The following is a 23,834-nucleotide window of genomic DNA, read 5'->3' as shown; positions in this document are numbered from 1 at the left end:
TTCTGGTAATCTAGTGGTTCTGCAGTTACATGAATCGCCTGGTGGCGCCATCAGCTGTTTTGACAGTATATTGTGCGCCTCTTGTCGCATAGAAGCCGCTTAACGAATAAACGTTCAATGGCATTCTATAACTCGTTTATCGGAAAGGAAAGGCACAGTGTCACTTGCCGTATCCCGCTATCATCCTCACGTTAGACAAGGGCAATTATGAAGAGCTTTTCAGGATGCTGGGTGTGGCCCAGTGTTAAAGCTCTATTCGAGGGGATACAAAGAATGTAGGTTCGATTCCCGGTGGAGACAAGGCACAACATTACGGATCCGCAGCGGTGGCGCAGTCGTTAAGATGCCCTACTACCCGGACTTTTAACTCTTCAACGCCTGTCACCCTCTGCCTACCGCGTCTGCCGACAGCTCCAGCTGACAACGATGAGAGCTTACGGGTTTTCGCCTTAAAAGAAGAACCACTCAAGAGGTTTGCAGTTGGACATTGCGCAGTTTTGTTGCGGAAGCAACACTATGCTAGTTGATGAGCCATTTCGCGGAGCCCCCAATGGGCCAAGCTGCGCATCGCGAGGAGCCAGTGATGTCACACGGAGCACAGCTGAAGAGCCGCATCCGACTGCTCTGCTGCGCGGTTGACTCAGTAGTAATAAGTAATAAGTAATAATATTAGTAGTAGTAGTGTATTATAGCAGTAGTAGTATTATATATTATAGTATAATAGTAGTGTATTAGTAGTAGTATAGTAATAGTAGTGTATAGTAGTATAGTAGTAGTTGTAGTATAGCAGTGCAGTAGTATTATAGTATAGTGTGGTAGTTGTAGTAGTAGTTGTAGTAGTAGTAGTAGGAGGAGGAGGAGGAGGAGTGACGTCACACGATGCAAAGATGTTGCACCGGGGCCACCGGTGACTCCTTGGCGTGGTGACTCAGAGGTGCCGCCGCTGCCGCAGATTTAGATGGCCATTGGCCACACCACAAAGAATTTTCGTTCAACATCGGCCATAATAAAGATCAGCTTTGACGGCAAGTCTGTTCACAGAAGCGAGGAGACAGCGATTTGAGGCGGCTTTAGTAAACCTTTAGTAGCCAATAAATTTCAGAAATGTGTTTTTGTGGAATAAATAAATATACAGGAGGGGAAAGGCGCAGTATATCTCTCACTTGTTTCTGTGGGCACCTGACCGCAACACAAGAGAAGGGAGGAATGTGGGAGGAAAAGCGGAGAGAAAGAGAATTTCGACCGTCAGGTGATATTTGTGCACTTATATCGCACAGCACACTGGCGCCTCTTCGTTTCACCTCCATCGAAGCGCAGCCGCCGGTGGTTGGGTCCGAGCCCGGAAGCTCGGGTAGTAGGGCATCTTAACGACTGCGCCACCGCGGTGGATCCGTAATGTTGTGCATTCATTTGTCACCGCATTATGATCAATATAATGAAGAAAAACGTTATGCAACTGTCTCTTTATCAGCAATGTGTACTTACCACTAATAGGGTTTCCATTTTCTTTCAGTCTTTACCCTATCATACCTGGCATAATTATTAAACTAAGGAACGACGTGACATTATCCGGCTACCAAATACCGGCCAACGTAAGTTCACATTTATTTTTATTTGCAATACTTTCCTGTAAAATGTTACTAAACCATCACCTGCACAGCCACAGTGATTTAATCATTATGCAAGTGAAGCATTGTTGTTGTAGCACTACGAATTTATTTACAGGGAGACAGCTTATGTCAGCCTAAACCTAGTGGCCACACTCTAAGTCGCCAGGGGGATGGCGAAATAGGAAGGTGGGAGGGGAGGGGGTGGTGAACTCATTTAATGCGCCCAAAAACAGGGGGCCAGTCAAAAAACCTGTTGCGCTTACTTAGAGGAGGTCGGCGGGGATCCTTTGGGATGCCGCGGCCTCCACCGCGCGCTGGATAAGCCAGCGTTGGTCTGCTGGCTCGGAAGTACACAGGAGAGACTCCCACGTCTCTGCGGTGTTTGAGTTGTCTGTGTTGTAATGCGTACAAGTATACACCATGTGTATGACTGTGGCCGGAGTTGAGCAGTGTTTACACATGGGTGCTATCTCATCCGGTCAGGGCCGGCCGCCGAAGTCGTCTTGAGGCGATTGAGTTCTGCTCGGACCTCCGCAAAAGTGATTGGAGCGTCTAGACAGAGATTGTCCGCGCCCTGATAGAAGGGGAGGTTGGTTGTTGTTCAGAGCGGATTTAAGTATTTATAAGCTCTTTTTTGAGCTCGTTAGACGTGCCAGGATACTGGTGGAAGATTCGCTCGAGCTGTTGGCGTGTCTGGAGCTTGCCTCCTGCTGGGTCGAGTAAATGTCGAAGGAGGTTCCACGTCTTACGAGCGTTTGGAGTCTTGTTTATCTGGTCACATATGTTGTTCCAGCTCTGTCGAGTGAGTTCTATTGCATAGTTCTCGATATTCGTATGTGCGCGCGCCAGTCTACGCCGGATATTGCGGTCCCGTTTCCGAGTGGCAAGTAGAGCTTCTAGCGACTTCGTGCGCTCCCACAGATGGGCGTAGTAGCGGTCGCAGTGTGGGATACTGTCCTCTAACTCGACTGTTTGAGTGGCGTCGGCCACTTGTTTGACAATTTCGGTTGTCCACGCCTTGATATCAGTAATCGCGGGAGGTTTGTCCTGCTGTTTCCTGTGCGTCCGGAAGGAGTCCCAGTCGATCACCTGAGCCGGCCGCGTACATTGCTGGTGGGCTCGTGTATTACGATTTCGAGTACGAAGTGATCACTCCCAAGGTTTTCGTCAGTGTGACACCAAGTCGCTTTAACTCCGGAGGTCGTAAAGGCAAGATCCGGCGTTGTATCACGCTGTAGGCCCGTACCGTGTCTAGTGGGGTAGGACACGTCCGTGATAAGGGTCAGCTGGTGCGTATGCCAGTCATTCTAAAAGCGTCGACCTTTAGCAGAGTCATAGTGGTAGCCCCAAGCGCGGTGATGCGCATTAAAGTCACCGAGAATGAGGAGGGGTTGCCCCTGCGCCAGCTGCCGGGCTTTGAGGAAAAGCGGACCGAAAATATCCTTATGAGCTCGGGGAGGGCTGTAGACGTTAATTATAAACAGACTAGTACAACGTTTACGCGAGGGTCGAGGAAATATGTCTAAGAAGACGTATTCGGGGAAAGTTGGATCTAAATTGTGCTGGAGGACAGTGAGATTACGTTTGACGAGAGTAGCTATTCTGGGTTTTACTCGTTCCGATAGGTATGTACTGTAACCGGTAAGTTTCGTGTTCTTGTCGCATTCCTGGAGAGCTATTAGTTCGGGGCGATCACTCGCGGCGAGGAACTGCTGGAGGACCGGACGCTTACGCGCGAACCCACGACGGTTCCACTGCCAGATGGTGGTGTTACCCGAGCTGCTCGCCATGATTAGGCTGGGATAGTTGTGGGGTTTGAACGGGTGTCGGCGCAGGGGCCGCGGGTACCACGGCAGCGAGGAGTTTGCCCTGTGCTTCTATAGCTTTGCTCAGCATCTCAAATTGTTGCGTGACTTGTGAGCCGATTGTGTGGAGTGAGCGTTCGATGTGTGCTTCTAAAGCCTTTATGCGAGGTTGACTTAGGTTGCAGCTTTCCTCAACTTTGGCAAAACGCGCCTGCCAACCCTCCGCGGGTGTGTCGGTGTCAAACGTTGCTTTGCGTTTTTGTGCGGATCGGTTGGGAGGAGCGATATCCATAGGTACTGATTCACATGATCCCTGCAGATGCAGGGGGGACGGGGTGAGTGTGGCCGTTGGCTTTTCGAGAGCCTCTACTCTGAGTATAAGTTGTTGGATGACTGCTGTCAGTTCCATAATCGCTTTGTGTGTGTCTAGAGTAGTGGGAGTCCCTTCCTGCGTATTCACCGGTTCTTGACGTTCTCGTAGATCGGCTAGAGATGGTGGTAGCCCAGGTGGCTGCTGCAAAGGATGATGAGAGTCCCCTGTCTGCTGGACGACTGCAGGTGGTCCGGGATTGGTCAGGGAGGTCCCATGAGAACCCATCCGTGGAGCGGGAGACTTGAGCGGTGGAAAAGATCACGAGCGGTCTCGGAGCTGCCGCTGCTGGCTATCGGAGCGTTGCCGGTCCCACCGGCTGCTGCGCTGGAGTGGCGTCCGCTTGGCGGCCTCTTGGGTCTTGAGTTTCTCTTCCTCAGCATTTCGAATTTTCTCCCACTTCCTGCGCTTGACTTCGTAAGGAATCCTGAAGATTTACCTGCAGCGACTATCGCCCGTGAGATGTTCTTTGCCGCACAGGCGCCAGATTGGTTTGCACGTGTGGTCGTTGGTAGAATTGGATAGTCCGCAACCTCTGCAGTTGGTAGTTGTGCTTGCACAAACATCGGCTCGATGACCGAGCTCGCCACAGCGATAGCACACCTCGTACTTCTTCTTGAATAAGTTGCATCTGTAGCGACTATTGCAAAAGTAGACCCAGATAGGCACTTGGCGCTGAGCGAATGTGATGAGTACTGCGGTGGTGTTCCCGAGCCGCCGAAAGCGTTGCGAAAGCGAAAGCAACGCTCAGCGCTTACCAAGCGCTGAGTGAGCGTTGCTTGGTAAGCGAGGCTGGTTCGATGCTACAGAATTTTTGGCTAGTAAGCGTCCTCGCTGCCGAGGCGTGAGTTCAGCTTCCGTCTTCGCACGTAGCCCATTGTCGATTTGGGACGCTCGGTTCGGTCCCGCTTTGTCTCCAGGGAAATCTGGCACGGCAGGCCCTGATGTTCGCGCTTCCCGGAGCTTGTTTGCTTTAGTCAACCAATCACTGGCTGCTAATTCTTCTCGAGAAATTGGGATGCCTTCTACGGTGACCCTCATGGCGAACTACGGCGCGCGGGCACGGTCCACGGCGCAGCCCAGCTGGCGAACGCTGCTGCGACGCAGGTGGCGAACGCCACTGCGACGCAGAGCTACGTATTTTGAGGCGCGGCGCAGTAGGCCTAGCGAGGCATCTGGCTTGGTTACGGGGAAAAGTTGACCTAAAATGGTCAAAAATCGTTTTACGTATATCTGGTTGGTGTCCCTGGATTCCGCTCGTCTTCAGGAAACCGGTGATATCAACGGAAGTATTGTAGGGTCTCACTGTCTAGGGTAAAAACACGAAATCAGCGGAGCTCGTGTGGAGTTCGTCCGTTGTCCTCTGCCGCCAGGTGGCCTCCCCAGGGGGTGGGCAATAAAGTCCCTTGATAATTTGAAAGTAGCGACACTCTCCTCCGTGCCGCGCTTTCCTCCTCGATTCTCCTCGCGCGGCGGCGGCGAGCGCTGCGCACGACACGCTTTTTCTCCTTGGCGCCCGAAGGCCGGCCGCAGCAGTGAGTGAAGCGCGAGCTTTTGGGCCAGGTCTGCGCTCCAGGAGTGCACAAAATGTTTGAAAAATTGCGAGAAAAGCATTGAAAATGCCGAAAGTTGCGTTTATGAATTGATTGGTTTCTTCTTAGAACTGTTTGAATGGGGAATACTGATAAACAAAGCTTTCTGGTGAGTTCTGCGCTGCAGACGCTTTTTAAGTCACATGATAAGGTGTTTTATTTTGTGCACCTAATCTAGTACTGCTTCTGACTTTGTGTTTGTTTTTTTAGAGCGTGAAATCTGTCACCGCGGTAAAACTTCGGAAAACAACCCACGCTGGTGCTTTGACCTTCAAGATCACAGAAGGTCAAAGCAGGACTTAGTCTATTTCGCTACTGTCAAGCTGTCTAAGCATAGTATATGTCACGTGATCAACCATGAGATTGAATTATTGGTTAATTGTACATATATTCTGGTCAATTACGAGGCCAAATTGATTGATATTTAGTAAATTGCAATTAAAATTTAAATTTTAGCTGCAACATCGAACCATATCCCGTTGGAAAGCTTAGGCCAAGTGTAATGACACTGTGCTAGTTAGCGATTCGCAATTATCTGCGTTAATTAGTCAATTTGTATAAAACCAAACTTTGAGCTGTTCCTTGCCGCTTCGAGGCAAGGAACAGGTTTGCCATGGCTGTCTTGATATGATGCTGATGGAGGAATTTAATTTTATGAGTACGCGGCCACTCACTGACTTCGCGTGTGGTTAAAAGACAGCAGGGTACACTGGGAGAAGTGGTGGGCCCTATTGCCGACACACTGAAATTCTGGGGCAAGCATGCTGGGCTATGTAAAAGAGCGCAATTTCATTGAACGCAAGAATCAAATAAAAAACGGGGCACAAAAGTCTTCAACGTGCGGAAATGAGAAAGAATATAACTGCCAATTCAATGACTATCGCTATCCTATCTATCACTATATCTACTAATTCCGTCAAGTGACCTGTCGTAACTGTCACTATTCGCAACGAACACTATCACCTCACAATCCGGGCCTATTACTATCATTTACTATTAATATCCGTAACAGTCACCATCATTAGCTATCACTACTCATAACTATCACTATTTAATCTGATGCCGTCCCATGACCCATCGATATATTTCAATTTTCATTGACTTACGTTGTCAGTCATATCTCTATTACCTCATAATAGCTGACATTGTCTTTCAATTCCTATACTTTCTTATTTTCTCATAAATGGAGGTGGGGGGAAAAGAGCAAGCCACAGAAATAACTGACTACTATCAGCGCGAGGTTCATGTATCTGTTGAGGAGGCTTCCTTTGCTTAAGAACAGATCGGTGAGAGAAAATTGATGGAACTGCGTTGGGCCTCAGTTTTTGTTTTCGATTTCGTGTAATATTGGCGGCTCATACCGGTCTTCAGTGAAATGTAGCTAGAACATAGAGCGATGAGTAGATCACTCAGGGTAGGTGAAAAAAAAAATCTTCTTGCATACAGTTGAAATGAGTAATATGTTACAGTGCTAAAAATTGTTGCTCGCAAAATGTTCCCCTATTTTTTCCTCATAACTATATTCATTATTGATGTTTAAGTTTCGTAAATACAGAAAATTGATGCAATGATTCCGGCTGATTTGACATCGATGGGAAAACGTTTCTCGTAGTAAATGAATACGCGGAATCACGGTTTTAAAGCTCCAGCTTTCAAAGCGAAGGTAACCTGCCAACACCTAGTAGTCATGGACAAACTGAAGCGTGTGTGATCATGTGAACACCCCCTGCACATTCGCGTATCCCTGATAAAACGAACGCATACTGTTTAACCCACGCGTGCGTCGAAGCATGGCAAGACACATTCAAGAATTGAAAAAAAAAATGCCGCACGACCTAACTAGTGCAGATTACCCGCAATACCTCGGATTTCCTTGCCAAAGAGTTTTTCAGGGCCAGCATTCATTGCTCCTGAGTAACCGACGCGCACTACAGTACAAGCTGGAAAGACTAGCTCCTCTACAAGCCCCAATTTTTTATTTTTAGTGAAGGAGGCCAGAGATCCCAGCATAATCGCGACAAATGCAATCGAGAGACGGTACTTATCCAGTTATCACTGACAGCAAAAAGCAGAATATAGATCCGTACTTCTGACTACAGAAGTGGACAGCGTGTGAAACGATGGAGCCTTGGAGCCTCGCAGAATATTCAGCATGCTGCAGAGGACAACCTTAGTTTTATACAATGAACATGTTGCCGCCGCAAAAATAATTAGGAGCAAGCAGGAATAGAAAACGTAGCGTCAGGTGACGCGTTATTACGGGGAGTGAGAAAGGCGCATTACGTCGCAAACAACCCTGTTGTTTCTAGGAATAAACTTCTTTCGACTAATCTTGTGAATCCATTGACTCATGCTCAAGCCATGCCACGCATGCCTTGAGGTATCATGAATACCGCATAACCATCTTCAGGCCGCTTACTGCAGTTGTACGCGCAACAGCACGGCATAGAGCTCGCACGCTGCAATAAAAGCACAGCGCGCAATATTCGCTCGCCGCGAATAGGAGAAAAATGGCGCGAAGGAAAAAGAAAACACAAGGAAAATGCCGGACGCGCGTTAGTTTCCAAGGGCAACGGCAGGGAGACCAATCGTAGCTTAGGAAATCGGGCGGAGAGCCGGCCTTCAGCGAAGGGGCGCGTAAGGGGCGAGGAGGAGGCGAGGAGGTAGCGCGACGGTGGCAAAGTTCAGTCGTTGGCGTAACTTTCAAAGTATCAAGGGGCTTTAGTGGGCAAACGTCCGCAAGAGTCCGAAGCACAAAAGCACAGCTACGAAAATCACGGACACAGAGGGCTATCAAGGGTGTCCGCGGATCGCACGACACAAATGCAGTAACGTCCGGTAAGCCCAAGCCAAGTGCAGGGTCAGCTTTGAATGCGAGCACCGGTTTACGCGACGAACGCCCCAGCTCCGGGAGGAGCCAGAATAGTTTGGAAGGTCCGAAAATGAACTCGGGTACGACACCCTGGTTGGGTGGCGTGAGGACTGCAGGGGACCGTAGTAGACTGTCACTTCGTTGAAACCGGGCGGCAGCAGGAGGTGACTGTGGAGAAACCGCTGCCTTGTCAGCGGCACGGCGGATGGCGCAGAGGAGACCGTCCGGGGACGTCGCACCGAGGCCCGTGAGCAAGCAGCCCGCGAGAAGCGGTCTCTTCGGAGAATCCGGGAGGCAGCCGGAGGGACCGCTGACATACCTCTGAGTTGGCAAAGGGGTGGCGGGTGTCGCTGGAGGGGCGACCGGAAAGGCGGCGCGTCGAGGATCGTGAGCACGACGGTCACGTGGGCTGCTGGCGAAGCAGTGGGGAGGACCGCAGGAGGAGCGGCAGCAGACGCGGGTGGGTCAGGGCCCACGAACGGAAACTGGCAGAGGCCAGGAGGACTGCGCCCACGAAGGAGCTGCAGTGGGCCGCCGCAGTAGCCATGAGTCCGGTCCAATCCGGGGGCACGGCACAAACGTGGAGGCAAAGAGGGGTGCGCCGCAGAAAAAACCAGGCCTCCGGTACAACACTGGATCAACGCCTCCAAAGTGGTGGCGGCAAGGGCGTGCTGTGAGGGTCCGGAAATCATCTCATCCATTGGAGCACTGGGGCAAGACTCGCACGCTAAAGCGACAAGGGGCGTGAAGGACGTCGCAGGAGCGGCCACCGCAGTGACAGGAGTGCTGGCAGAAGCCAGCGAGCTGGGGCCAGGATGGCCCGGAGACTGCACCACAGGAGACGAGCGCGACAGGACCGTGCCTCTTAAGGGGGCGAGCAGGACACGCAAACGCAGGAGGGAGGATGCAGGCCAACGAGTGCGTGGCGAGAGGGGGAGCGCACGTGCTCGCCGGAGTGAGTGAGTGAGTGAGTGAGTCAGTGAACTTTATTAACTGCTCGGGGATCTTTTTCTTTGCCTCTTCAGCCGAGGCTGACGAGCGGTTGGCGCCCGCGGTCCAGGGCACCACTGGCTTTCGCCAGTTTGCGAGCTCTTGTGACCAGGTACAAATGAGCCTCCGGGTCAGAGCTGGCCAGCAAAGCCTCCCACTGTATTTCATTTGGGTTTTCAATTTTTGTATATGATGTGAGCTGCATTCCCATGTTATGTGGTACAGGGTAGGGGTCTTCCCGCACCACGGGCACTCGTCTCTGAATGTCGTGGGATGCATCATGTGTAATATGTGCAAATTAATGAAGGTGCCCGTCTGTAGCCGCCTCAGATCTATGGCCTCCTCGTTGTTGAGCTTTTTATGCTGCTCCGGATATACTTTCCGCAAGCCTCCGTAGTGTTGTAGTATTGTGGTGTAGTCAGGGTCAAGCAGAATCAGGTCCTCTGGCGCGAGACTGTTGGGCGCACGGTAGGTTGCATGTGCTTGGGCTACCCTTTCTGCGTACAAATTCCCCATGATCCCTGCATGCCCCGGAATCCACACTAGTGTTTGAGTGTATTGTTTTGTTGGCTCGCTTGTGGAAGTAAGGATTTGGTGCGCTACCTGAGATAATTTACCCCGTTGAAAATTTCTGCACGCGGATTGAGAGTCCGACAGTATCGTCAGACTCTCTCCCGTTTCTCTTCCTTGCCTAATGGCCAGTGCGATAGCCACTTCCTCTGCCTCCGTGACCGTACAGTTTTGGATCGAGGCGCTAACTACTTCCCGGCCTTTGCAGTCTGTGGCCGTGGCTATCGCCCTCTTTGCGTTGGTTTTGTATAAGGCTGCGTCGGTGAACCTTGACGTGTCTTGTTGGCCATTGTTTTATCATAATACTCGGCCCTTGCCTGCCTCCTTCCCGGGTGTAGGCGGGGGTCCATGTTTCTTGATATGGGCCGAACTCGGTACCAATTTCTGACTTCCCGCGATACCTCTGTTGTCTTGTTAAAAGCCTGTAGGTGTGTGCTATATCCCAGTCTTTCCAACACCCGTCTTCCCGTCTTTGTTTGTAGAAGTCTGCTTAGCTGTGACTTGATTTGGGCTTCTGCTAATTCTTGTATTGTATTGTGTAGACCCAGAGCTGCTAGCTTGTGGTTTGGTGTGTTCTCGGGGAGCTTGAGTGCGGTCTTGATCGCCATTTTGATGATGGCGTCCGCTCTGTCGTCCTCTCCTTTGGTCATATTGAAGTATGGCAGAGCATACTCTACTCTGCTAATAACGATGCTCGCCGGAGCGAGCGCCGCCCACACCCGCTCTCGCCGAGCGCTGAAAGACACCCGCTCTCGCCGAGCGCTGAGAGGCGAAGACTATTTCTTGTCTTCGAATTCTCTTCGACTTCTATTTGTTTTGTTTTCGCTTGCTGTCAGCATAAGATACGGGGTTGCATATCTTACCCTACAGATGATATAAGGTCATAAGCCAGTACTAATCTAAGTAGGCTGTTTTCTTCGAGTCCCCTGCTTTTGAGAGATGCCCTTCTGTCGAGACCCGTTACCTTACAGCATAGGTTTGTAGCTTGCCTATTATAAACCCGTTTCTGCCGTCTACCTGGATGATGAGTCAAAGGATGCTAACTGATTAACCTGGGGCACGTTTTGACAATCCACTGTTATTTCTAAGCTTGGCTTTCGTTTTGGTTCGTGTAGAATAGTAGCTCCGATTTTTGCGGTGAATGCTTGAGGGCTACATTTTCAGCGTACTCTGTGACCGTACTAGACGCGTGCTGGAGCTCCTCCTGTATTTCTGCGTCCAAGCCTGAGCTCAGCCGTATGTTGATATCGTCTGCGTAGAGGCTGAACTTGATACTTGTTATTTTTTGAGCAGGGGCGGGAGGTTAATCATATCTATGTTGCAAAGCAATAGGGAGAGCACCGAACCTTGTGGCTGCTGAACTACTGAGTCTACGCCAGCGACAAATACAACAAATCATGAGTAGCTGTTCTCGTCAAAAGAAACGTCGTGACCACCCAGCATGAAACTACTCCAAGGACACTGAAGCGGTACTAGTAGAAATGAACACGGGTGGCACGAACGGTCCAAGCATTGACATTGTCACCTCATAGGGCACACCGAAGGAAAAGAAAATACGATTCAGGTCTCTCTTCAAGAACGCTATCAAAACAGCTGGCAGAGCCCCCTAATAATTACAGGCGACTTCAATGCCGCGCACCAAGAATAGGGGTACAGCTAACAAGACCAGAAAGGCAGGCAGGTGTGTTACCCTAGTGAAAATCCTGCATGGCGCCAAACGGGTTTTACCGGTCCTGTATTGTCCTAAATAAATTTCATACCGACGTGCCCAGCCCTGCATGAAGCTTACAGGTTAATACCGGACAAGTCATGTCCGGTATGAATATCAATGTAGGCGGTCCGGTCCGTAACTGAGGTAATACACGGCAGAGCATTTACAGAATATATCTCGAATAGGACATACCATTCTTGTATTGAGCTAAGAACGGACAGACCATTTACAGTATACATCTCGAACAGGACATACAAGTCTGGAATGGATATGAAACCGGGCGGACCAATCCTGTATAGTGGTCATATATAGGACAGGTCGTGTCCGATTTCTCAAACTGGACCAACCTGCCATCAACGGAACTTTTACGAGACAGTATTTCCGCTCCTCAACACAAATCAGGCGGATCGTGAAGCTAAACTTGAATGACCATATCGGAACATGCCTGCGTGCAAAATAAGCTTGAAAGCATATATATTTTATGTTATGAAACCATATTGCCGCAATGTTATCTTACTGGCGCCGCCATGTGGCGAGCTCGAGAGACTGGCACGAGCTTGTCTTCTTCGCTCTCGGTGCTCGCCCGCCAGTCGGTTCCGTGCTTTATCTTGCCGGTGCTTTTGCTTAGTTATGAGTAAATCTGTTTAACCAGTTCCACTGGATTCTGTGACATTTTCGGTGGAGGTGATGGGTCATCCCATGTACGAAGAGCCTCTGGCTGCCCCCTACGCCCATCTACACACCGTGGACATGACACCTGTGCACAAGGCGAGCCGTCGCTTGAGAGGCTTAGCACCCGAGTGTGGTCCTCTTGTTTCACCACCGCGAACCACGATGACTACAGCGGCAATCCAGACCATTCAGCTTCCCGTGAGTGCCCAGTCGCTATCTACCCTACTCCGCGTATGCCCACGCCGTTCCATGGCCACACATTTGAAGACGTTGAGGACTGGTTGACGAGCTACGACCGGGTCGCTGTGTTTAATGTGTTGGACGAGGAACGGAAATTGCAGAATGTTTATTTCGCACAAGAGGATGCCGCCAAGAGGTGATTCGAAAACCATGAGGCTTCCGTTACCACCTGGCTGGATTTCCGGCGGCAGCTGATCGAGACATTTGGCAACGATGCAAGAAAAGAGATGGCCGAACTCGCTCTACAGTCCCAAGCACAGCGGCCCTATGAAAGTGTCGTCATGTTTGTCGAAGAAATGACTCGCCTTTTCAACCGGTCGGATCCGTCCATGTTGGAGGTAAAGAAGGTGCGCCCCCTTATGCAAGGCTTCAAGAAGCAGCTGTACGTTGGCCTTGTACGTGACCCTCCATTTACTGTCTGATTTTACGAAAGAAGCAACAAGCATCGAGCGTGCCTTCAATCAGCGATTTGTACATTTTGATTGCTCTGCGAACATCGCTGCCGTAGACTTCCGCTTGCCAATGGCCGGAAACGACAGTGAAGCCTTCGCGAAGTTATCCGAAGCATCGTGCGCGAAGAGCTGCAAAAGCTGCCCTCTCTCTGGCAACATCCACGTGTTAGGGGCATCTCGGGCGCGAAGAGCTCCGCCAAGCAGTGCCATTTCGCCCCAGCCGCCTTCCCCACACATCATGACGTACAATGATGTGTTGCGTACCCCTGCGCCTGAACCATCGGCACCCTCCAACCCTGCTCCTCCCGCTCGTCCCCCCCCTCCCCCCCAATATCCAGTTTCGACTGGTGTGCCTGAAGCTCGACCACCCGTTCGTAAAGCATACGCGTGGCGCATACCGCACAATCTGCCTTTGTGCTTTCGCACAGGCGAAGCCAGAAACGTTCTGCGCCACTGCCCGTACCGTCGGATGGGCTTGCGTGGTCTTTCCCCGGATGCCCCTCGGCCACGTTATGACGAATTACCTCGGAACATCGACCAATACCTCAACGACAAGGTCCCACCTCCATTCCTCCAGCCACGCCTGTCCAGGTCACCATCGCCGAGAGAGGTTTCCTGCAGCCGCCGTTTTTCCTTCAGGCATCAGAAGGAATTCTTAGCGCAGAAAAACACACACGCACACGAGAGAAAAGGAAGGGCACGGGACAGGCGCTAAATATATTATTTTCAAGCCTTATAACAAAGCCTGTGACACTGAGCTAGTCCTAAACTTTCAAGGTACAGCATTGCAGCGTGCAACTTCAGAAAAATGTTTAGGCGTCTGGTTTGAAGAAACCATGTCGTGGAACACACATGTTAGCAAGCTGGCGATAGAATTAAGCAAAACAGTTGGCTGTCTCTATAAGCTGAGAGAATTACTTCCAGTGAGGCTCAAAAAAGCAATATATTTTGCTAATTGCTACTCTCGTCTTTCATATTGCATTTTAGTTTGGGGAGTTACAACCATCCATAATTATAAACTCGAGCGGCTACAAAAAAAGGTGCTACGAATTCTTGACAACTTTTATGGAAACCCTAGCCAGCTATCTACTGATCCCTTGTTCACTAAACATAGTATGCTTAAAGCAACTAAATTATATGATTGCAAACTGTCTCTCTATATGCATAAACGTAACCTTCCCAATGATACGCACCGTCCCTTGCATGCTTACAGCTTATGCAGTGAACTAACGCCAGTGCCACATACACGAACAAGTTATGGCCGGGCCACTCTTGACTACCGCATACCATCACTTTATAATAAACTTAAAGCCCACATTGACTTTACTGCCCCGCTTAACACATTTAGACACGAATTAACAAATTTTATGTTCAGGCAATGAATAAATATGGCGATGTTCATATCGATAAAAATTATAGTCGACGACGAAGCGGAGACAATCAGTGGCTAGTTGAAGTAGACGATGAAGTGGTTGCTAGTTTGCATAGACGACGAAGTTGGTTTGCTTCGAACCGCGCTCAGACCGCTGCTCGGACCGCTCTCGGACTTCGGCAGTTTTCTAGGCTCAGGGCGTTGCCTGGACGTTTGGCTCAATACCCGTTACAGTCTGGTGGAGGTGCAGGGTACGTTTTCCCACGTTTACACGCTTCACGACGGATCTGACTCCGGTCCACCAGTGACTCAGTCGCCGCCTCCGCGGATAGTCGCCTGAGGTTGGGCCCCTTTCCACCCCTACGAGGATCACGCAGCCGCAACTCTCGAGCCACCTCGACATGGTCACTGATCCCAGGCTCTCAGCTCCGATCCTTTGCCACCCGCCGCGAACACCACAATCTTTTCACGGCGACGTCTTCGAAGACGCTGAGGATTAGCTGGCTACCTTCGAGCGAGTGGCTCGGTACAACGGCTGGAGTGACGAGTGAAAGCTCAATAATGTTTACTTCGCCCTAGAAGGGTCTGCGCGTACGTGGTTCGAAAACCACGAGGGCGCCCTTACCACCTGGCACGCATTTTGCCATGAACTTCTGACCACATTCCCCAACGCCGATCGCCGCGAGAAAGCTGAAGCTGCACTTCAGTCCAGAAACCAGCGGCCAAATGAAAGTGTACGCATGCTCTGTGAAGACATGACCCGTCTTTTCCAGCGCGCAGACCCCAATATGAAAGAGGAGACGAAGCTTCGCCACCTCATGCGTGGAGTTAAGCAGGAGCTGTTTGCGGGCCTCGTTCGCAGTCCACCGCGTACCGTTGCTGAATTCCTCGCGGAAGCAACGACCATGGAAACGACGCTCCAACAACGGGCCCGGCAGTACAACCGAGATGTCAGCAGCCTGGCCCCAAATGTTTTTTCGTCGTGCCATGGAGGCGGTGCGGACGCATTACGCGACCTCATTCGGTCGGTTCATCGAGAGGAACTCCAACGTTTCCGTCTGTCTCAGAGTGTGCCAGTGACCTCACTGACCGAAGTCGTCAGAGATGAAGTACGCCAGGCTGCTCGTGAATTCCCGGTCACCAACGTACTGCAGCGCGGCGATGAAATGCCCAAGCACACGTCCGTTGTTTCTCAGGCAGCTGCCTACGATCCTGTCGCTACCATGCCTCCACGGGTCGACGACAAACGAACGTACGCGTTCGTTGCACGTCAAGCAGCTGCCTGTGGTCGTATTGACCCGACACCGGTGGTTAGTCACATCAGACCGTATGATGTATCGGCTCAAGCTCTGGTGCCTGTTACACGCCCTCGAAAGTCGGACGTGTGGCGTACGCGGGACCGCAGGCCGATCTGCTACCACTGCGGGGAGGCAGGCCACCTTTACCGTGCATGCCCGTATCGCCGAGTGGGACTTCGCGGCTTCGCACCCGATGCGCCCTGTCCACGGAACGGCGAACGGGCGCTCGAAATAGAAGCTCATCTGTCGGCTAGTCAGAGGCCTGGAAGATACAGGCGCTATGACTCAGGATCGTCATCTCCGCTGCGGTACCGTTCCCCGAGCCCTCGCAGAGACCCCAGCAATGCTGAGTGGCGTTCTCAAAGTCCACACCGTGAAAACTAACTCCAACGGTCTCCGGAGGCAGGGTCGCTGCTGTCGGAAAAATTGAAGATCCTCCGCCGCCGATACACCGATACGCTGATTCCTCACAGCGGCAGGGTAGCGACCGCATCCGAGGGGCTACTTCTGATTTGTGCGTGACACTTGACGGAACTAACACGATCGCGTTACTTGACACCGGTGCAGACTATTCAGTGATGAGCCACGCCCTCGCCCAGGAATTGAGCGAAGTTGTGACGCCATGGTTGGGCCCTAGCATTCGCACGGCTGGAGGTCACCTCATTAGCTCGGCCGGAGGGTGCACAGCCCGAATTGGCATCCGGGGTTTCGTCTACGTTGGGGAATTTGTTGTCTTGCGCGAATTTTCGAGAGATTTGATTCTGGGGCTCGACTTTCTGAGGCAAACGGTGCTGTCATGGACCTACACGAGGTACGAGTCACATTCTCGACCAAACGGGCAGTGGCACGCTTAGACACCCGCGATCCCTGTAGCCATGCTCTGCGTATTGTGGAGGATGATGTCACGGTGCCACCAGGGTGCAGTGTCGTAATGCGCGTGCAGAATGACCTATTTCTTGACTTTGAGGGCATGGCGGAGGGTCATATCTCGCTGCTGCTTGAGAGGGGTCTCATTGTTGCCCGAGGCCTCGACCACCTACGGGATGGCTGCACTACCGTTCTGCTCACCAACTTTTCAAACGAATTTCAGCACCTCGTCAAAGGCACGGTAATCTCCTTCCTCCAAGATGTCGCGGAGTGTCCACATTTGTGCACCGTGGAAGAAGCCCTTCAAGACGACACTGGACCTCGTCACGTTCTGCCACCTGTCGAAATAAACACCGAGTTATCGCCGGCTCAGAAAGATCTTCTTTCGGCTGTCTTGGCAGATTTTGCAGACTGCTTCGCAACGTCTTCCAAAGTGGCCCGAACTCCGGTCGCCAAGAACACACGCCCCGTATGCCAACGCCCATACCGCGTTTCTCCAACGGAAGGAGCAGCGATTCAGAGACAGGTCACCGAAATGCTTTCCGACGATGTCATTCAGCCGTCTACAAGCCCGTGGGCTTCGCCGGTTGTTCTCGTCAGAAAGAAGGACAATACTCTGCGGTTCTGTGTCGATTACAGAAAACCTAATCTCTTCACTAAAAAGGACGTTTACCCACTTCCCCGCATAGACGACGCACTCGATCGACTGCGAGATGCACGATACTTCTCGTCGCTAGACCTAAAAAGTGGGTACTGGCAAATAGAAGTGGATGAGAGAGACCGGGAGAAGACGGCTTTCGTGACACCCGATGGCTCGTATGAGTTTAAGGTGCTACCGTTCGGCACCGGCCACGTTCCAACGCATGATGGACCCCGTTTTGTCCGGTTTGAAGTGGCAGTCGTGTTTGGTCTACCTGGACGATGTCATATTTTCGACCACCTTCGGCCAACACCTAGAAAGGTTACGCATTGTGTTAAAAGCTCTCCGAGACGCCAATCTGACAATCAAACCGGAGAAATGTCACTTCGGCTTTGAGGAACTTCGCTTCCTTGGTCACGTGGTCAGCGCAAAAGGTGTTCGCCCGGACCCCGAAAAGACAGCTGCCGTTTCTGGTTTTCCGCACCCTACTGACAAGAAAGCGGTTCGATGGTTCTTAGGTTTGTGCTCCTATTACAGGCGCTCTGTACGAGACTTTTCGCACATCGCAGAACCGCTAACCACACTGACTCGAGATGACACGCCGTTCCTGTGGGGAAGTGAACAAGAGGCCGCTTTTCTTGAGCTTCGCAGCCGCCTACAGAATCTTCCGATACTAGGCCATTTAGACGAAAACGCCGCAACTGACGCCCACACTGATGCCAGCAACGTTGGGGTTGGTGCAGTACTAATTCAGTGGCAAGACGGTGCAGAACGGGTCATCGCTTACGCGAGCCGAACTCTTACCCGCTCCGAAACCAACTATTCAACAACTGAGAGAGAATGTCTGGCGGTAATATGGGCCCCCACCAAGTTCCGACCATACCTCTACGGCCGACCTTTCCGCGTTATAAGCGACCACCATTCATTATGCTGGCTCGCGAGCTTCAGAGACCCCTAAGGACGATTGGCTAGATGGAGCCTTAGATTACAAGAGTATGACGTAACAGTCGTATACAAATCAGAACGGAAGCATCAGGATGCTGACTGTCTGTCGCGCTCGCCCATCGCCATATGTCCGATGATTTTCCCTTTCTGGGGGCTATTAGTACAACCCAAATGGCGCAGCTGCAGAGAATGGACCCAGAGTTAGCGTCACTCGTCGACTATCTGCAGGGCGTCGACGCCCGTATTCCCCGTGTTTTTCATCGTGGGCTTCAGACGTTCACTCTGCGTGGTAACGTGCTCTACAAGCGAAATTTCGCTAACACTGAAGAGACGTTTCTCCTTGTGCCCTACGAGTTGCGCCGAGATATATTGAGTGCCTGTCTTGATAAACCCACTGCCGGCCACCTGGGGGTGAGCTCTACACTTGCACGAATTCGACAAAAGTATTACTGGCCCAGGTTACTCCCATCGGTGCGGGCTTATGTACGCTCATTCGTAACTGTCAACGTCGCAAGTCTCCGCCATTGAAACCCACTGGATTTCTTCAGCCTATTGCTCCGCCGAAGACCCCTTTCCATCAAGTGGGCATGGATCTTCTCGGTCCTTTTCCGAAGTCCTCGTCTGGCAACCGTTGGGTAGTCGTCGCGACAGACTACCTAACACGGTACGCAGAGACCGCTTCCTTTGTTAAAGGTTCTGCAGCCGAAGTTGCTCAATTTTTCGTTCATAACATTGTCCTACGTCATGGCGCCCCCGCCGTGGTAATCACTGACCTTGGAACAGCTTTTACGGCTCGCCTAATCCGGTTGGTCACGACTCTAACTCACACTAGCCATCGACTTGCGACGGCGTATCACCCTCAGACCCTCAGGCTGGTGGAGCGCCTCAATCGCACCCTCTCCGACATATTTCTATGTATGTGGACGCAGAACATCGCACCTGGGATGCGATTTCGCCCTATATAATTTTCGCGTACAATACCGCCACTCAAGAGACGACGCGACTGACCCCGTTCCAACTTGTCTTCGGTCGCCAAGTGAGCACGCCGTTGGATGCCATGATGCCAGTTAGTCCTTCTTGCGGCTCTGACGCCGAACTTGACGCCGACATCTTTGCACAGCGGGCTGAGGAAGCGCGGCAACTAGCACGCCTCAGAATCCACCGACAACAGGCGAATGACGCTGCTCGGTATTACCTCAGCCGAAGAATCGTCACTTACGAGCCGGGCGACCTCGTCTGGGTTTGGACACCTGTTCGTCATCGCGGCCTGTTTGGACACCTGTTCGTCATCGCGGCTTATCTGAAAAATTACTGCGCCGATACTTCGGCCCTTACGAGATTGTTCGCGTATCAGTGAAGTCACCTACGCCGTTGTTCCCGTAGCTTCAGCTCCATCCCGAAGGCCACAGCGTCCTGAAGTCGTGCACGTGGTTCGGCTGAAGCCCTATCATGATCATACGTGACTGAACTTTTAGGCGACGCCGCTGGGTCCTTGTGACATTTTAGTACACCCTTTCGCTGACTTCTTCCTAGTAGCACCGCGTCGCATCGAGTCGATGCTACAGAGGAGGGGGGCAGTGTTACAAACTATAGTCGATGACGAAACGGAGACAATCAGTGGCTAGTTGACGTAGACGATGAAGTGGTTGCTAGTTGGCGTAGACGACGAAGTTGGTTGCCTGGAACCGCGCTCAGACCGTTGCTCGGACCGCTCTCGGACTTCGGCAGTCTTTTAGGCTCAGGGCGTTGCCTGGACGTTTGGCTCAACACCCGTTACAATATTCATTTCTGATATCTGATGTGTGTATAATTCTTTTGATTTGGATCTCATGTACATATCCATTTTTTGACTGTGTTGTGAAATCCTCTGCGAGATGCTGCCTGTAGGCCCCCAGGGCCCAGTCAAGCTGTCTGTGACAGCTTTTTCCCTGGCGGCCCCCACTTTGTAGGTTGGAAATAAAGTGAATTTGGATTTGGATACATCTGGTTTATTGCACTGAAAAGACCTGCAATATATAGCAATGACCACGCATGCGTAGATCAACCAATTACATCCCCCTTCACCGAAACCGTTTAAAAAGCGCATTTCTGCCCCCAACAGAGCGACAGGCGCGTCACAAACACACCCCTGCCCCCTCTTTCTTATATATGAAATGCTTGGCTGTCTTGGCATCAGCAGTTCTATCATCTACCCGCAGCCGCAATGTACGTACCATATTAGCAATGGACGTTGAAAAGGCATATGACATCAGTCATGCTGCAATCCTGATTGCCATTGACTAGCTTCATCTCCCTGCGAGAGTACGCACTTTTATCGCATCATTTTTGGACGGAAGAAAACGTGCAATTCGCCTCAGTGGTGACACAGTTGGTTCATTTGTTTCACTACGTGGCGTGCCCCAGGGATCAGTACTGTCTCCGACGTTGTTCAATATTACTTTCATCTCATTAGCGTGAAGCTTACATGATATGCCTGAAATCAAGTTTTTGCAACAAGGAGATGATATCACGGTATGGAGCGCTCACCATAATCTTCTCACTCAAGAGGCAGCCCTTCAGTCAGCATAAGACGTAACCTCTGATTACGCATCTTTCATTGGCCTTCAACTTTGTGTGTGTAAAACTTCGTACACGTCAGTCGCCAAAGCTGGAGACGCCGTAAACTTACCTCAAATCCAATTTGTGTCTCTCTATCAGGCACCCCAATACAAGGAAGTTCGAGCTTGTACATTCTGGGCTTCACAATTCACCAATCAAGATCAGCGATTTCTTGTCTTTCTCAGGCAAAAAAGCAAGCACTTCAAACTATGAGTTTAATAAGAATTGCCCCTAAAACGGGTGGCACTGGCTCGTCTGTAGCACGCCATTTAGTGAGGGCGGTTCTGCAGCCCGTATTGTTTATCAGGCCAAGTTCCAGCATCTTACAAGAGCACAATGAGATCACCTTGAAGCCGTAAATCGAGCAGCTATGAGGACCATAACATCCTTCCACGACTCACAGCGGTCGTAGCGTTCAAGGAGAATGCGCAGCTCAACACCATCGATGAACGGGTGCAGCAGCGCCGTGATGCTCGCAGACTCAAGGCCACTTTGTCACATTCCACGCAAGCACTATGGGCGTATGCATCGCCACACATTATTCTTCAGCCACCTGCGCTAGTTTTCCCTCCCTGGAAATTTGTACAGTTAGGAGACAACAAGCCAACTGATATCCGCAGACCAACATCTGCCAACTCGGCATCATTGCTTCGCCAGAAAGTTGAAGAGCAAGATACTCACCTGCCGCAAGATTCCATAGTAGTGCACGTGGATGGAAGCCTGCAAGGCTGTGAAGCCAAAACAGCAATCTACAGTCCACGGAGACCTAGTCTGAATCAGACCACTACGTTTCAGCTTTCGGAACCACTTACATCATTCTGCGCTGAGTTCGTGGCAGTGCAGGAGGCACTTTGCTCCGTGGCTTTCATTACCATGCTTTCTACAGCCCACGTTGTCATCCGCACTGACGCACTTCAAGCAGTACGTCCGCACCGACGTGTCAGCCACTGCCCTAAATTTTGCCAAGACATCCACCAGCTTGCGGCACGCGTCCCACAGTCAATATGCATTGAATGGGTCCCACGGGATCTGCTGCCTTCCCCAAGTCAACCTGATTTATTAACCCGCCTCGTGAACCAAGACGTATCAATACCACGGAACCTCGAAGTGGACGACGCTACACTCCTTTTGTCAAGAAAGGAACACCTCCAGCGCCGCACAAGTGCACGTATCCCTCCGTGTGTGATATCTCTTCCCAGTGGTCTCACCCGTGCAGATGAGGTTGCGCTTAGGAGGATGCGGATTGGTGTTTCCCTTACACCAGCTGTCACTAGGACGCGGTCATACTTCCGACACTTACATCCCCGCCCAGGGTGCCCGATCTGTAAAAACGAAGATGTTGAGGCCGACCTCCACCACATGCTGTGGGACTGCCCAGTACTCAAACCAACACGAACCCGGTACCTGAGCATAGCTGGCCTTTCAGCAATGAATCCTGCCTCATATGTCACTTGGACGCAGGGACATCATCGCTCACTTCTGGACTTCATAAAATCAGCCAGACTTTTTCCATTCATTTAATCATTTATTTATCCTTCATCTCATGCAGTATTGATGGCCTGAGGCAATACATATCGTTTAAAAAAGAAAGATGCGGCTCAGTGCCACTTGTCATTGCAGAACAACAGCTTACCACCCTCAGACGAATGGCCTTACTGAGCGACTCAATCAGACCATCGCCGATATGCTTTCTATGTACGTCGACGAAGACCATAAGAACTGGGACCAGATACTACCGTATGTAACATTTGAGTATAACACCGCAGTCCAGGAAACGACCCGTTTCGCACCGTTTCGTCTGGTGTAAGGTCACGAAGCTGTCACCATGCTGGACGCAATGCTACTGCCAGATGTTGCCCACACATCGATTGCCGGTGCCGACAAATTCGTGCAGCATGCCGAGGCCGCTTGCCAGCTGGCGGACACAGCAAGATAAAGATGCTCGACTTTATAACCTTCGTCACAGGGAGGTAATTACAACCCTGGCGATCAGGTTTGGATGTGAACACCTGTTCGCCAGCGGAGTCGCTCTGAGAAGCGTCGGCGCCGCTACTTCAGCCAGCACGAAGTACAACGCAAACTCAGCGACGTTACCTACGAAGTGATCTCGCAAGGAACTGTTCGCTCATACCGATGGCAAGCATAATCGGAAGACGTACATGTTGCCAGGATGAAGCCCTTCTACTCCCGCTAGGTCAAGCTACATGTGTTTTTTGTGTTTTTTTGCTTACTTTCGCTGCTTTATGTGAACGCGGCATCCTCGCCGACTACGGTTATCGTTGGCCTTGCCATTGAGCATCGCCTTTTCAACCGGCAGGGGCAATACCGCGATGTTATTTTATTGGCGCCGCCATGTGGCGAGCTCGAGAGACTGGCACGAGCTCGTCTTCTTAGCTCTCGGTGCTCGCCCGCCAGTCGGTTTCATGCCTTATCTTGCCGGTGCTTTTGCTTCGTTGTGAGTAAATCTGCTTAACCAGTTCCACTGGCTTCTGTGACAATATATATTATATGTTACAGCTTTCCTGTATAAGGAAGTACGTGTTGTTTCACAAATGCCTAGAAGATATGAAGCCGTGAATGTTTACGCTGCTCTAACAAATACTACATGTGCGCATCGCGTTGCTTTTACGCGTGCAACAGTCACTGCAGATTGTACAATTTTGCGGTGTATCTTCATATCTGCGACTGAAGAGCTGCCGCTTTCAACGCGAAAGTGCAAGCAAGAACGCAGCGTTTCATTAGTGACTATAAAAATACGCTTGAGATTAAATTAAACACATCGCTGACCATATAAGTATGCACAGATTAGCCGGATATCCGGCGTCGCTTCTTCGCGTGTTTACGAATGCAAAACACTTAGCCGGAAGTAAATTCATTGATGCTGCTGCTCCGCTGGCAGCAGGTGAAGCTAAAACAAGCTGTATTACAAGTGTTGGTGCACCGCATATCTCTGAAACTAGCAAAAATTACATGCGTTCGAAGAGAATCACAAAACACATCAGCACTATTAAATTGCGGCATTCTGAGGTGTGCCTGCAAGGAAGCGATGTGTTTTAAAGATTCGAGACACCCACAACCCTGTGGGATTTTTAGAAGCATCTATCTGATAGAACCTCACAGTGTTTACCTGCAAACTGGCTGTTGTCCTCCTCCCTGTGCGGAGTCTTTTTTGTTGGATGTTGGATGTTTTTACCTAATATCACGAATATAAACTACAGTAAATGTTTATC

The 23,834-nt window shown here is 50.9% G+C and overlaps 1 protein-coding gene across 1 annotated transcript in view; it reads left to right on the top strand.

Moving 5' to 3' along the window:
* The window catches only part of LOC146193512 (putative cytochrome P450 49a1), a 107,933-nt gene that overhangs the window by 45,630 nt on the left and 38,469 nt on the right, over window positions 1–23,834 (top strand). Inside the window, exon 7 of the mRNA XM_084600570.1 lies at window positions 1,514–1,592. Coding sequence (XP_084456696.1) covers window positions 1,514–1,592 — 79 coding nt within the window. The remainder of the gene's footprint in view (window positions 1–1,513; window positions 1,593–23,834) is intronic.

This window comes from Amblyomma maculatum, chromosome 4, assembly GCF_055883805.1.
Source record: "Amblyomma maculatum isolate TAMU_Amacu chromosome 4, ASM5588380v1, whole genome shotgun sequence".
Taxonomy (NCBI): Eukaryota; Metazoa; Arthropoda; class Arachnida; order Ixodida; family Ixodidae; genus Amblyomma; species Amblyomma maculatum.
Note: the sequence above shows the minus strand (reverse complement) of the source record. Positions and strands in the feature narration are given on the sequence as shown.